This window comes from Eubalaena glacialis, chromosome 1, assembly GCF_028564815.1.
Source record: "Eubalaena glacialis isolate mEubGla1 chromosome 1, mEubGla1.1.hap2.+ XY, whole genome shotgun sequence".
Classification (NCBI taxonomy): Eukaryota; Metazoa; Chordata; class Mammalia; order Artiodactyla; family Balaenidae; genus Eubalaena; species Eubalaena glacialis.
The window spans coordinates 26,504,376-26,516,574 of record NC_083716.1 but is presented as its reverse complement, the minus strand read 5'-3'; the positions used below and the strand labels follow the sequence as shown (position 1 = coordinate 26,516,574).

Sequence of the window (12,199 nt, the reverse complement as noted above, 5' to 3'; positions counted from 1 at the left end):
AATATAATCTATTCTCATTTAATAAAAACTCACCTTAAAATTATTCCTCAGACTATTTTTTTATTGAGAAAAAATATTCTTTTTATTTCAAAGAAGTACATGTTCATCTTATCGGCAATAAGCAAAAAACAAGAGCTGGTACCAGAAAATCTGCTGTCCTATTGTCCAGGAATAACCTTGTGACTAAGTTCCTGATCATCCCTCTGAACATTTATATATACTTTTTTCTTAAGCAAAAATTGGGGTCATATTTTATGCTGTTTCGTAATCTGCTTTTTTTTTTCATTTAATATTAGAAACATCTTTATATGTCAAATATAGTATTCTGTGAATAAGTTTTTAATGATTCATATCATTTCATTGTATGAAGACATTCCCAGAGGAATTTTAAAACCTATTCAGAAATATGTTAATTTTTTTTAAAGCCAGCAAAAATAAAATTAGTCACAGATATTTTTAAGTTTTAACTTACTTTGTTTCCAGTTTTATAATTTGAAAGAAGAAAAATAATTGGGAGAAGAAAATTAAAATATCTTCTCATAATCCCACGACTTAAAATGTCACTATTTTTTCCTTCCAGTCTTTTTTTCCCCTCTCTATCTCTATATTTTTTAAAGCAAAATTGCTCATTCATTAAAAAAAAAAATTAGAAGCCTTTTCTGTATACATGTGAAGATTGGAGAGGGGGTCTTATACTGGGGTTTGCCAGGGTTCTCTGAGTATGATCCAAGAGAACACAGTGGGAAGTGAGAAGAAACAATCTGCCTGGGGAAGAGGGCGGTAGGCTTCTCCCCTGCTCCTTTACCCCTTTCTGGAGCCAGGAGGAAGAAGGGGAGGCCTCTGATGGTCCCGAGTCTAATGCAGCTGCAGGCCAAAGCGAGGTGGGAGTGGATTGTTTGTGATGGTGGGAGATGGAATTGTACCGGATTATGTCGAGAGCAGAGGAAGTTGTTTACACTCTCCAGGGAAGAAATGGGCCTGAGGAAATTAGAATTTTTCCACCTCTAACTTCAGTGACTCTTGTGTGACGGAGGCGACATGATAGAGAAAAAAATTTTATCAGGTAGCCCCTCCGAGGCCCCCTGCAACCGCTCATCTGCTGAGATGTGGGGGTTCTGAGGGGCTCTTCGCTCTTGGTGGGGAGCCTGGGAGCCGTCCTTGAGGGCCTGAGCAGGGCTGGAGTGGGGAGGTGGGCACCAAGAGAGGCTGAAGCATTTTCTCAGAGATCTCTTAAGATAGGAAGGGCACACTGTCCTAAAAGGTAAGCATACTTAATGCCCCCCAAACCTAAAATATGGGAGGACCAGCAGTGCTGCACAGATGCCTTGGCATTCTTCCCTTCCCCCAGGAGCCCTGGAGGTGCCCCGGAGTGAGTGACCTCTTTTACGGTCACCATTCTTACATTTCTGCCCTCTTCCGCCCCACGTGTCTTTCACTCTGGTACAAACATGAAAATTGATCACAGGTTCTAAATGTAACTTCACCAGGCAAGGGCCAACAGTGCCAGCTTCAACCAGGCGCGCAGTGTCCCTGGGCCTCCTTGTGCCGAGAGCAGCCCCTCCAGCTGGCATTCATGGTGTGCCCACGCCTCTCTGTCTCGCCTCCCTGCCCCCAGGGTTCTGGCTCGTGTGGACCATCATCATCATCCTGAGCTGCTGCTGCGTGTGCCACCACCGCCGAGCCAAGCACCGCCTTCAGGCCCAACAGCGGCAACATGAAATCAACCTGATCGCCTACCGGGAAGCCCACAATTACTCAGCGCTGCCATTTTATTTCAGTACGTACACCAAACCCCACCCTCGGGGCCCAGGACACATAGACTGTGGGCACAGGGGGTTGGCCTCCTTGTCTTGCACAGAGCAGGGTCTCACAAGTGTGGGAACAAGGGGGTGCGCACCTTTAGCGCCGAGGAGCCAGTGCTATGGATGCAGCCCCTGGCAGCCACTGGGCCGCTCCAGTCCACACCAGCTGGGTTCTGACTACATCTCTGCTCCTTTAGTTTAGGCAGATTTTTTTAGGCAGGTGGTTGTATGGTGTATGATGTGAATGAATTGAGATTTAGAGGTCAGTGGCCTGAAATCCCCCCATTTTGCTTCCTGCCATGTGCTATGCCTGAGCAGAGGCTGCTACAAAAGGGGCAGCGGTGGGGGGTAGCACTGGGACTTCCTGAGAACCAAGAAACTCGGTGACTCACTGAAGGGCACACTCACCTGACTTCCCTGGGGTTCCTTTTTTTTTTTTTTTTTTTTTGCCATGCTGTGGGATCTTAGTTCCCTGACCAGGGATTGAACCCGGTCCCTTGTCAGTGAGGACACCAAGTCCTAACCACTGGACCACCAGGGAAGCCCCTCCCTGGGGTTCCTTACACTCACTGATCTCTCGAGTGGTCGGTGGAGGCCCAGAAGTGCAGCCTGTCCAAAGCCATTCTGCAGTGTGTTCTACAGACTAAAGTAGTCATAAATTTGGAATTCCACACCTAGAAGAGTTAAGTGCTTAGCACAGTGCCTGGCATATAGTAAGTGCTCAATAAGTGCTAGCAGTTACTGTTATAATTAGATCATCTGTGCCTCAAAGCAAAAGATAACTCCCCTGGCATGTTCTTAACAAGCCTTGATGACAGGCCCCTCGCCCTTTACTGGTAAGCCACCCGCTCTCGATGCGAATCAGGATGAGGTTTGGTGTGTATTTCCAGACCACCTCCTGCCACAGTAGGGTGAGAGGCAACACAGTTTTCCAGCCTCCCAGAAAAAGGCTCTCTTCATGATATACATCTGGAAAGTCTTAACTTAGGGTCCCTGACCCTGAGGCCTATGGGATGCAGATGGAGGACACAGTCTGAGCTAGAAACATGAGACTTGCGTGCATGTGGAAAACAGGTCCCTTCCAGGCAGAACTCTCTTGGCCATTCACCACATTTGCTGAACCCTCTGCTTTAACTCCAGACAAGCAGAAGTCCTTGCCTGTGAAGCAGCTTTAGGAGCTCTCAGATTTCCAGAAGCTAGAATCTGTTACTCCCAATCTGCCCCCCTTTCTCTGCAAAGTCGTTCACAGCCCTGTGCCCTGCCTGCACCTGAGAGCTGTAGCCGTCCCTCGGTGGGTATGCTGGGGGTGGGACGAGACATATGCTTAGTGTGAGCCTGCAGTCTGTCCTAGAACAATTGCCAGTGCAGTAATTTCTCCTCCCTACCTCCCCATTTTAGGGTTTTTGCCAAACTATTTACTACCTCCTTATGAGGAAGTGGTGAACCGACCTCCAACTCCTCCCCCACCATACAGTGCCTTCCAGCTCCAGCAGCAGCTGCCTGCGCAGTGTGGCCCTACAGGCGGCAGCCCCCCGGGCACCGACCCCACCAGGGGCTCCCAGGGGGCTCAGAGCAGCCCCTTGTCCGGGCCCAGCAGAAGCAGCACGCGACCCCCGAGCATCGCTGACCCTGAGCCCTCCGACGTGCCAGCAGACCCAGCAGCCACCAAAGCCCCCGGGATGGAGCCCAGCGGCTCTGTGGCCGGCCTGGGGGAGGTGGACCCTGGGGCCTTCCTGGACAAGGATTCCGAATGTAAGGAGGAGCTGCTGAAAGAGTACAGCTCCGAGCAGGGCGGCGCCCTCCCTGACAGCAAAGACAAGACGCCCGGCAGACATCGCCGCTTCACAGGTGACTCGGGCATCGAGGTGTGTGTGTGCAACCGGGGCCACCACGATGACGACCTCAAAGAGTTCAACACGCTCATCGACGATGCTCTGGACGGGCCCCTGGACTTCTGCGACAGCTGCCACGTGCGGCCCCCTGGCGACGAGGAGGAAGGGCTCTGCCAGCCCTCCGAGGAGCAGGCCCGGGAGCCTGGGCACCCTCACCTGCCACGGCTGCCTGCCTGCCTGCTGCTGAACACCATCAACGAGCAGGACTCCCCAAACTCCCAGAGCAGCAGCTCCCCCAGCTAGAGCAGGCCCTGCCTGCGCCCGAGAACTTGGCGACGCAACCAGGGTAGGGGAGAACCATGAGACAAGCATTAAGTGACGGTGTTCCTTTTTTTTTTTTCCCCTCTGCTCCTGCGTTTTCCTGCATCTCCAGGTACAGTTTGGGGTGTGGGTGCCTCGCCCCCCATAGATACACAGTGTCACGGAGGGCCGAGAAGTTGTCCCGTGACTCATTCCTCATACCCCACCCCGTCCCCCTTTACCTCTTTTCAAGTCACGTGTCACTACCTGCTTGGGTCAGAGAGATGTGCGTTTCAGAAGCCCCCAAGGAGGGGATGAGACTGTGCCCTGAGGTGACTCTTGGTGATGGAGTGGATTCATGTTCTGGTGTGAGTTGATGAGAACCTCGCCGCGTCTCAGTCTGAGAGAGGTGGCAGGTCTCAGCCCTGGGTGAAGTCCCAGTGGTCCGGGGATTGTCGCCCCTCGCTGCCAGTGTCTCCGGAGCCAGAATTGGGCTCCTCCTGTGGGAGGATGAGAGCTGACCGGCGGTCGCGTGGCGGGTTGGTAAAGGGCTTGTGCTCTCAAATTCCAGGTGACGAGATCGAGGTGGCACGATGCATCCTGGAGGGGCCCCTTCCCAGCAGGTTCTGGCTGGCCGCGGACTGATTCAAATGTGGAAGATTACACCTGCCTTCTCTTTGGTTTTTTTCTTTTAAAAAAAACCAACAACAACGGAAGTGAGCTGAAAATAAGAACTTGATCAGTGGGCAGGCAAGAATTCTGTTTTGGAAAAGGAAAATTTGTCGCTTTTTCCCAACTTGGCCTTCAAAGAGCCCTGGCTACAGTTGAGCCAGAAGGAGATGTTTTGTGTGCAGGCTTGGGTGGGAGCTGTCTCTGGAACTTCTGCGGGTGAGCAGGAGGCCCTGCGCTGTGGCAGCGGATAGAGGTGCAGCTTTCTGCATCTCTGCCGTTTGATCTGTGCCCACAGGTGATCAGTACCCTCCCCCGTCCCAAGCACACGTCTGCCCTTCACGTCTCACTGTTCTCTGTGAACAAATGAGGAGGCTGTGGGACCTGAGAAAGGGCGGTCCCGCAGCCTGACTCTCACACAGTATTTTCTCTAGATTCTGAGTAAGCTGTTTTGTTTATTTGTTTGTTTTTTCAAACTGACCATTTGGAAAAAATGCCTTGGTTATCTGTGGTTTTTGTGCCCTTTCCCTGCTCCGCCCCGCCTTGAGTGGGGTAACTAATTTTTGTAGCCTATGTCAAGTGTCTAAGTGGCCCAGGTAGGAGGGTGAAGGCAGCCATCCTGAAGGACCACAGGATCCTTATTATTGTAGTTTGGCTTCAAAAACCAGTTGAGCTTTGATAGGAATAATCTGAATGGAGAAAGCAAACTGCTGAAACTAACATTCCCTGTCCAGCCCTGTTCATATGAAGAGTTTGGTTCTTCCCCCACTCTTGAACGATGACATTCAGACTAGGCATTGATGTTATGGTAAGAAAGGAAGGTATATATATGTATATATATGAATACACACGTATATATGTGTATGTGTGTATATATGTATATACACACACACACACACAAAATAGACAAATCCAAGGCTGTGAGGTGAACGAGTGTCTGAGTTTGGAGTCCACAAAACCAAAATCCATGTTGAACAAAGTGCAGTCCGTATACAGTGACTTTTTGGATAACCTGTGTGTGTCTGTCCGTTGTGTGTGAGCCCCCAGCCCTGTTTTCCTGTGAATACGCTTTGAACGGCAGCCACTCTGCTCACGTTACCCACACGTTTGGAGCAGGCGCGGCCCTCTCAAGGTAATTTATTTTACGCATTTACTGTTTACTGAGCAAATGTCTGACTGTGCACTTGGGTGTACTCAGCAGCGCTGTCGGCGGCAGTCCCCACGTTTGCCAGAGATACTGTGCTCCAAGTAGAGGTTTTACTCTACCCATCACTGCAATTTGCACATTGCTCCGTGGACACTCAGAGGCCTGTGTTCTGCTCCCTGTAAACGGAAACGTGCTCTGAGCCTGTCTGCCTCCCTCGGCTGCTCCTGGCCCTCGGCGTCAGCCCCCGGGGGTGTCCACAACCGCTCGGGACAGAAGGCCAGGGTGGAACCTCAGACAGAAGCTGGACTGGATCTTCAGTGTCAAGCTCGGACTGGCTGTGGCCCAGACGTCAGCCCTGCCCAGAATTGCCAGGAGGGTTTGGCGGCCACCACAGTGCCATAGGGCTTACCTCCCTCTGCTGAGGTCCAGCGCGTGGCCGGTGTGTGGCGAGAGTGGGCAGAAGTGTGCCACAGCCCTCAGATGCCTTTCCTGCCACCTTTTGGTTTTTGTTTTTTGTTTTTGTCTCAAACAACTCACTGAAGTGTCTCAAAGGAGATCAAGTTTTACCAAAATGAACCCTGCTTGAGTTAACTGGTCGAAGGGATGGATTCTGGCCCTCTCAGGATTCCTTCTCCAGTCAGAGTGGGGAACTGGTCCACGTGTTTACTGCTGGGTTCACTGCAGCATCCAACCCAGAAGGCACGAGAAGAAAACGCAACGGGTGGAGTTGGGCTTGAGTCCAGCGTCACAGTCTGGCCCCTGCTACACAAGGCTGCCCTGCGTGACGAAAGACGGAAGTAGGGAGCTGAAGGACTCGTGAGGGGGCCGGGGAGACTTGAGGGAGTCTGGTGTTCCAGGTGAACGAGAAGAAAGGGGTTGGTCGAGGGTTTGGTGCTACAGTCGGAAGATTTGCAAATGCTAACACATTCCCGTGTGAGGCACATCACCTTTTGTCAGTTATTGTGAATATGTGTATTTTAAGCAATAAGATTCAGCTGGTCAGACTTTTCTGGGCAGTCTCAGTGACGCATTTCCTGTGCTGTGATTGTTCTGAAGACGGAGTGGCTCTAACCACTGTGAGAAGCCCAAATAAAATCGATCCCCGAAACTCGACTGCTCTTTTTCCTTGCAGCGCTTGTTCCTTTTTCCTCCTCCTCAGACTTCAGGGAGTCGCACCTCGAGATTCCTCACTGCAAGTGCTCTTCCCTTCTCCCCACAGAGGCTGAGAGAAGTTGAGGACAGGCTCCTGGGCCGAGGGCAAGCTGGGTAATGGCTGCCGAGGGCACTCTCTGTCCTGAGGCATTTCCACCCAAACCCTCTCTCTGCCAAGAGAATATTTCTGAGTGCTTTGTAAAGTCCCACAGACAGGTTAAAATCAGAGCCCGCAAAACAGAAACAAGTTTTGTCAGAGACTCCAAAGCTAAGACATGGCATTTAAAAGGAAGCAAGCCCTCCTGGAGATCTCTTCTATTGATAAGATAGAATTGTGGATGGGCGCTTGGCCTCGGAATTTAACACACGAAATACTTGTTTTGGAGTCCCCTCTTGGTGCCCAGTACTGTGCTGGATGCTGAGGAGAATGTGGAAGAAATGTGTAAGACAAGGCCCCTGCCCTCTAGAAGTTAAATTATAGTGGAGAGGACAAAACAAACTCATGTGAAATAGCTAACCAGCAGTGTGAGGCGGGTTGAGATGAAGTGAGCAGTACTGTTTCAGAGAAGCTTGAGGAGTCGGGGGTGGCGGTTTAGGGCTTGCATTCCAGGCAGGCGCCTCAGAACTGATTTTTAGGTGATGTGGGAGCCACCGGTGTGCCAACATCTGCCATCGTGGGCCCGTGAGCCTTTCCTAAGACTCATTGTCATTTTAGCCTCTGCTTAAGACTGTTCTCTTAGCACTTTGAGTCAGGTGTTAGGTCCCCACTCCAAGGCTGTGGGAAGGAACAGCCTTCTGCCTCTACCCAGGAAGCGGAACCCCCCACCCAGCAAGACTTCTCTTTGGGCCGCGTGCAGGTGGGCAAAGCAGAATGATGAGCATCCTCAGAACCCTCCCGTGAGGAGTTCTTGCCTCCCCAGGTGGAGTGCTCACTGATGGGCCAGCAGGGGATGCTGGCAGAAAGCATTGTCTTCTCTAGCCCTTGGGTTTGCCCAGCAGTCAGCCCTGTGGTGTCTGAGAGTCCAGTGTAAGCCAGGTGTGCAACCACCCCCATCTGACCCTGGGCCAGAGGACACAGCCCCGGCCCTTCAGTGACTCCAGTGGGATGGTTTCTGCCTAGTTCCTTCTAAACTGTTGGGCTCCTCTAGGCAACCCCAGGGGAGCCATATTAGCATCTAGAAAGACAGTTCTGTTCTAAAGCCACAGGAAAGAACTGGCAGAGTACCTCATTCTTACCTTCTTTAAGCTAAAGTCTGAATGGCACAAAAACAAAATGATACAACTCTTACAAGCTGCATACCAGAGGCTGTACGTGTACGCTTACTGCCTAGGTCTATAGGGCCCACCTCAGGCTCCTGGGTCACGGAGTTCCTGATTACTCTAACTTAAAGGTACAGCATTTGCTGTCTCTGCTGCCCCAGGTGACCAGGTTCAGGTGGAGACAGTACCAATGCCTTGAAGCACGAAACAGTAGCTTTGATGAACAGGAATTTCAAGAAACTCCCCCTTCTCCAGTTTCCTCTATTTTCAGCCAGGGGGCAAAAACCAAGGTTTAACTCAGGAGAAGGAGCAGGAAGTGGGTTTGGCTGACTGTTGACTGAACCTGCTGGAAACTTGAACCTGCTGGGAAGGGTAGTGGGTCTTGGGAGGTGTTTGGGATGCAGTTTCCAGCTGGGACAAGTGGCTGGCCTTACTTAAGAGCTGAGCATTTATGGAGCACCTACTGTGTGCCAAGTGTTGGGGTTGCAGATATGCCTTAGACCTGGCCCCTCTTTAGAAGAGCTAATAATGCTCTAGTAAGGAAGAAGGGCACATGAACGGTTTTAGTAGCGCCTGGTAAATACCATGAAGCATGTGTGTACAGGATGCTGTGGAAGAGAATGTAGCCCACCTGGGGGTTCAGGGCAGTCTTCCTGGAGCAGGGACTTCTAAACTGAGCTTGCTAGGTGGAGAAAGGTGTAAAGGGAATTCCAGGCAAACATTTGATTGGCAGATTATTGAGTGCCTACTGTGTGCCTACTGTGTAAGAAGGACAAAAAAGCTGGGATGCCTAAAACAGGAGAGTGGGGTGTCATGTCTAAAGCTTTGAGCAATTTACTCCCTCTAGGTAACTGCATTCTGGGAAGTGACAGGAGATGAAGCTGGAGAGGTAAGCTGATAATAAAAAGATTTTAATTTGTCCTTATTTTATTTATTGACTGTTTATGTAACACCAGGTCTCGTATAAGCATCTTACCTACGTTTTCTCATTTTAGCCTCAAAGCAGCCCTCTGAAGTATGGACTGTAATTATTCCCGCTTTATTAATGGGCATGAAGCATTCAGAGGAGTTAATTAACTAGTCCAAGGTCACACAGCTGGTGGAGCTGTGGTAGAGCCAAGGATTAGAACCCACATCTGTTGACTCCAAAGCCCATGCAATTAACTAGTTGGCCAGACTAGTGAAGAGTTGTACTGTTGGTGCTCACAAGCCACGTGAAGAACTTTTAATTTCTTTTCAAAGGTGAGAGGGAACCAGAGAAGGGTACGCTGAGCAGGGGAGTAACGTGGTGGCAGGTAAAGCAGACACTGTTTTCTCAGGAGCTGTTGTACTTTATCCCCTCTTCACCCCTGTCCCCTTGCCTCGTCATAAGCCCCCCAGAGACCCCACACCCAGCCAGCTGTTACCCACCAGAGCCCCTCAGTGCTGAAATGGCAGGTGGTACCTGCTTCAGATCAGTGTTAACCTCCACAGCAAGGGTGTAACCCCTTGGAAACATTGTAAAATAATGAGTTATTTGGACCTTCTTTGTGTCTTTTCCTTGCAAGAGTGTTTTGCTCTTCCTCAGAGGAGACTTTTTAAAAAAGAGCTTTTGTGGCTTGTGAGGGGGAGAAGAGGATTTTCGCTTGATCTGAAGTTTCTCCGCGCTGTATAAGCCTGCTCCTGACCACAGTTTAACCTTCCACTGCATGTCTTCTCACCAAGGAGTCTCAAGAAACCCAGTCCCACTGGAAAATGTTACAAAGCACCCTGGTGTTGGAACCCTGAAAAGTTTGTCTTTGGGGTCTCCACCCACTTCCCAGCTGCCAGCCTGCCCTGGCTCCGGAGAGAAAGAGGGGGCAGTCGGCAGGGCCATCTGGAGCTGCAAGGGGGGCATCCCTGGTGGTATCGTCCTGCAGATGGGCCCATCCGGATGTACCTGCTCTCCTTCCTGACCAAGCTGGTGGCCTTTGGGAGGTTTGTGTAAAACCCTTAGAGAGGGACTTATTTTGTGGGTCTGGATATAGGCAATGATAATAAAGCCAGTATTTATCAAGGCACTGAACACGAGATGTAGGTCCATATTTTGTTCTCAGCAGCCCTCTGGGTTGGTGGTGCTATTTCTACACACATCTCAGCCACCCATATTACAGATGAGAAAACCGAGGTTTAAGAAGGCCAAGTAAGTTGCCTACGCTCACTCGGTCTGTAAATGACAACACTGAGAAAACTTGCTCCCGCAGCCTGACCTCTCATCTTCTGTAACTCCCAACAGCGTGGAACTCTCCTGCTCACACAGCCCTTTCTACTTTTCATCCTCACCAGAACCTCAGATGATGGCAGCACAGGTGGTAAGTTACCCCACTTTACAAATGAGAAGCTAGCAGTGAGCCTAAGATCCAGAGCTAGGAAACTGGGGAGCCTGGGGCCCAGAACCTGGGGCCTCCTCCTGCAGGCCTCTCCCCACCCCTCTCTAGCCTCTGTGATTGGGTTCCTGTCCTGAGATGGGTGTTTATCCCTCTGAGCATGACTGGAGAGAGGGCTCCTCATTTGCTGCAGGCTTTGTGGCCACCAGAGGCCAACCAGAACATTCATGGTGGGAATGTTTACACCACAGTGATCAGCAAACACTACAAATCAAGGCTGTTCCCTACCACCAGCACCAGAGAACTGGTTGTTCAATGTTTATTTACCATTACACCATTGCCTGGTTAAGGGCAGTCTGAGGCTCAAAAGGTGACTGTGGGGTCTTGATGAAGACCTTTCAGCTTTGCCAAAGATCTGGAATTCCTTCTGCATAAGGAGTTAGAGTTCTTTTACCACTGGACCAATTAGCCAAGTGATTTAGAGCATCTGCCTCACTCCTCTTGTGTGTGTAACCTACTTGTCAGGTTGATGTGCAGCCAAAAGAACACAAGAGGGCTCAGTCTTGAATTCCAGAGATGCAGGGGTGGCAGCATCCCTGGGGGTCACCACACCCATTTGCAGCCCAGGCAGGTGCTCAGGCGCACGTTCGATTCCACACCAATATACAGAAGCTGAGGGCTAAAAGGATTTAGGTAGGTGGGAAAAGGCCTTCCAGGCAGGGGAAGGGCATTTTGGGCAGGAGTCAGAGTTCACGAGGTTATTTCCTGGAAGGATGCTCAGCTTTGTACTCTCCCCAGCCAGACACTCAGGCCCTCTGCACAGACGCGGAAGACCTGTGAGAGAGCACGCTGGCTCCTCATCCTGCATCACTGAAATCCCGGGTTCTGGTCCCAGCCCTGCTGCTAGGCTGCTGGGTGACTTAGGGCAAGTCACCCCCCACACACCTGCCCCCAGTGGCCCTCAGGTTTCTCATCTTCAAAATGAAGGGTTAGCCTCTCATTTCCCTGCCATTCAGTGGTCTGAATCAAGGAGAGTGGATGTTTCCTTCCCAGTTACACTCATGCACTGCTTCTACAGGGGATGTTGTTTATCTGTTCCTCACTAGTCCGCAAAATGCCTTTCAGATTCGGAGCAAATCTGGAGAAATTAACTCTCCTCCAGCCAGTCAGCTCCCCTCTGCTCTGAGCTGAGGGTAGCTGGGCTCTAGACCAGCGAGCAGCTGGTGGGGATAGAGGAACCCAGGAGAAGGAGGGAGCCACCTCCAGTTTAACCCCTTTCTCATCCGCTCACTGTGGTGGCAGCATCTCTCTAGGCTCCCCGTGATGGAGGCCGGGGTCAGCCACAGCTGCCCACCGACTCCTCTGGGCTCTTTAGCAAGGCCTTAGGGTCACGGGCCAGTGAAGGCCAGCACTGAGTTGGGGGGCAGTGGGGAATGGTCAACTACCCCTGGATTAGCAAAGCTCTTTGAAGGAAGAAGAGGCTGCTGTGGTGGAAAGCCTTGGCCCTCCCTCCTTGCGGGGGCTCCCTTGATTTCTTCTCCCTGGAACTTGGCCAGGCGGAGTCTCAGGCTTGCCCTGCCAGCCCGTCCAGAGTCCTCCTCCAGTCAGAAGGGAAGGACCAGGTCGCTGATGATCTGACCCTGGTCTGGCTGGCGCCAGGGAGCTGGGGTTGAGGCCTCTCTCTAGGCTAAA

General features: G+C 51.2%; 1 protein-coding gene across 3 annotated transcripts in view; it reads left to right on the top strand.

Annotated features, from left to right (window-relative positions):
* Positions 1 to 6,858, top strand: part of WBP1L (WW domain binding protein 1 like) — a 58,163-nt gene extending 51,305 nt beyond the window's left edge. For all 3 annotated transcript variants that reach the window (XM_061199196.1, XM_061199235.1, XM_061199296.1), the window contains 2 exons: positions 1,616 to 1,777; positions 3,201 to 6,858. In XM_061199196.1, coding sequence (XP_061055179.1) covers positions 1,616 to 1,777; positions 3,201 to 3,937 — 899 coding nt within the window. In that variant the 3' untranslated portion in view covers positions 3,938 to 6,858. The remainder of the gene's footprint in view (positions 1 to 1,615; positions 1,778 to 3,200) is intronic.
* The last annotated feature ends 5,341 nt before the right edge of the window (positions 6,859 to 12,199 follow it).